This window comes from Neophocaena asiaeorientalis, unplaced genomic scaffold (genome assembly GCF_003031525.2).
Source record: "Neophocaena asiaeorientalis asiaeorientalis breed wild unplaced genomic scaffold, Neophocaena_asiaeorientalis_V1.1 scaffold31, whole genome shotgun sequence".
Classification (NCBI taxonomy): domain Eukaryota; kingdom Metazoa; phylum Chordata; class Mammalia; order Artiodactyla; family Phocoenidae; genus Neophocaena; species Neophocaena asiaeorientalis.
This window is the reverse complement of record NW_020175320.1, coordinates 1099125-1101376: the sequence shown is the minus strand read 5'-3', so window position 1 is coordinate 1101376 and position 2252 is coordinate 1099125. Positions and strand designations below refer to the sequence as shown.

General features: G+C 62.9%; 1 protein-coding gene across 1 annotated transcript; it reads right to left on the bottom strand.

The window, feature by feature from the left end:
- Positions 1-560: 560 nt before the first annotated feature.
- On the bottom strand, positions 561-1336 carry NEUROG3 (neurogenin 3). The gene has a single exon (XM_024765571.1). The coding sequence runs from the start codon at positions 1303-1305 to the stop codon at positions 658-660; it is 648 nt and encodes a 215-aa protein (XP_024621339.1). The 5' UTR covers positions 1306-1336; the 3' UTR covers positions 561-657.
- Between the last annotated feature and the right edge of the window lie 916 nt (positions 1337-2252).

Genomic DNA, 2252 nt, shown 5'->3' with positions numbered 1-2252 from the left:
AGTTTGCAGGGTGGTGGTGGAGGTGCTCCCCCAGCCGAACTGGCGCTTTCCCCGTTCATAGCCTCGTCTCCCGCCCCTGGGAGGGCAATGGCTCCGCGAATTGCACAAGGAGAAGGCAGAGGATCGCCTTCGTGAATTAAGGCAGAGTAGAGAGGCCCAAACCCCGGGGCTTGATAGGGACTAGAGGAGGTCGGCGGCATCCTTGAAGAAGACACGCTGGGCAACAGGAGCAAGTGCTGAGAAACCAAATATTGGATTAAGCCGCATTGGGGGAGGAGTGGTAAGAGACAGACGGGCAGACAGACTTTGGTGAGGGTAGGGTGGTGGAGACAGTGGGTGTCACCTGCTGTGTAGTGCTATCATTCTTGTCTTTTCTGCATGAGATTTTGGGGTGGCCACAGGGAGAGGGCCTAAAACGCGCGGAGCCTGCAGTGCCCACTCGCACGGGCAGCAGCAGAGGGTTGCAGTTGGCTCGGCGCAGAAGACCAAGGGATTGAACCCTGCCTGCCACCCTCTTGGGCGCCTGGGCCCGCCAGGGGTCAGCGAGCCAGAGGCAGCAGGAGCAAGTACGCCTGAGGGCCTCCACCGGGCGTCTCCGACGGCTTCCGCCCCTTCCCTTTCTACCATCACCCACTGCCCAGCAGCGGACAGGCCCCTTCATAGAAAGTCTGAAAAAGCCAGGGCGCCAGGGTGCAGGCAGGCAGGGGAAGCAGGCACCTGCAGCCCGGGGCGCTCCTCCAGCGAGGCGGCGGGACTCAGGCTGCCTGCCTGGGAGACCGGGGAATAGAGGGAACCCCAGTCTCCCGGGGAGCAGCCGTCCGGGCTGGCCAGCTCCTCGCAGTGAGGCGCAAGCGACTCCAGGCCGTAGAGGCTGTGGTCCGCTATGCGCAGCGTCTGCGTCAGCGCCCAGATGTAATTGTGAGCGAAGCGCAGCGTCTCGATCTTGGTGAGCTTCGCATCGTCCGGGAAGGTGGGCAAGACGCCGCGCAGCGCGTCCAGAGCGGAGTTGAGGTTGTGCATCCGATTGCGCTCGCGGTCGTTGGCCTTCTTGCGCCGGCTCCGTCGCTGCTTGCTCAGAGCCAGTTCACTCTTGGGGCGGCTGCGCCCTCCGCGTCGCGCACGGAGCTTCCTTGAGGACCCTCGGCAACCGCCCCCTTCCGTCTCGGCGCAGTTCCCCTGCAAGCGAGTGGGGCTGGGCGGAGCGGATGCGACGCAGGTCACTTCGTCGTCCGAGGTACCCGGGAAGGGCTGCTCCGTCTCGTGGGTCACTTGGACAGCTGGCGCACACGAGGAATGAGGGGTCATCCTGCGGCGGGGTAAGAGGTAAGGGTGAGAGTGGGTCAGTCACCCGGGCGCAGTTCCCAATCCTGGGGCCAGGTGGGAAAAATCGAGAGAAAGCCACCCCCCACCCCCGCCGGACCAGAGGACCCCCTTTCCCCTCCCAGGCGTTACCTTGTTGTAGGGCGCAAAGGGGTAGAGAGCCGTAGGCAGTGAGAGCAGCGATGAGCTGCGCTGGCTTTTTCGTCTGCAAGTTCAGCTGAGAAGCAGGCGCCGCCGCTGGAAAGTTTCTTCGCCCCCAGAGAAGAAAAGTGTAAAGGGGCGCCCGGGCCTCTGTTGCTGTCTTTTGGCGCGGCTGCGAGACCCTGCAGATTTTCTGAGCCGCCAGTCGTGTGCCCCCTTGGCACGCTTTATCTGCTGCGCCCGGGCTAGGAGCGTGCCTGCCCCGCTGCTGCCCGCGCCGCCGTCCAATCAGCGCCCGGGCCAGGGGGCCGCGCCACGCGAGCCCGCTCCGCCCTTCGAGGGGCACAGCTGGATTCCGGACAAAGGGATGGATGGGGTCGGGGGAGGGGAATGCCGCTCTGTTTGCTTTCTCTCCGCGGGCTCTGTCCCAGCAACTCTCGGTTCCTCAAAGAGCCTCGCCCAGTGAGAAGGGCCTTGTCTGGCTCGCGTCTGGCGGCCCCAAACCGCTTTGCTCCTATTCTGGCTTTCCTTGGCAGCTGTCCAGACCCTTTCTTGGTACCCTGAAGGGGGCTTTGAGAAGTCAGTAGGGTAGGTCAATCCCCGTGTGTTACACAAGGGGAAACTGAGGCTCAGAAAGGAGACAGCTTGCCCCCAAACCACTCTGAAAGGACAAGGAGCCAGGTGTCCTGTCAGCTTGGAGGAGCATCCACTAATTCCTAGTGCCATTCTGCTCTCCTCCTCTATGGGTCAGGTTAGGAAATACAGAGGGTGATGTTTCACTGACCCTTTCT

Excerpts from the sequence above, each read along its gene's own strand:
- NEUROG3 (XM_024765571.1), bottom strand. The coding sequence starts at position 1,305 with ATGACCCCTCATTCCTCGTGTGCGCCAGCTGTCCAAGTGACCCACGAG.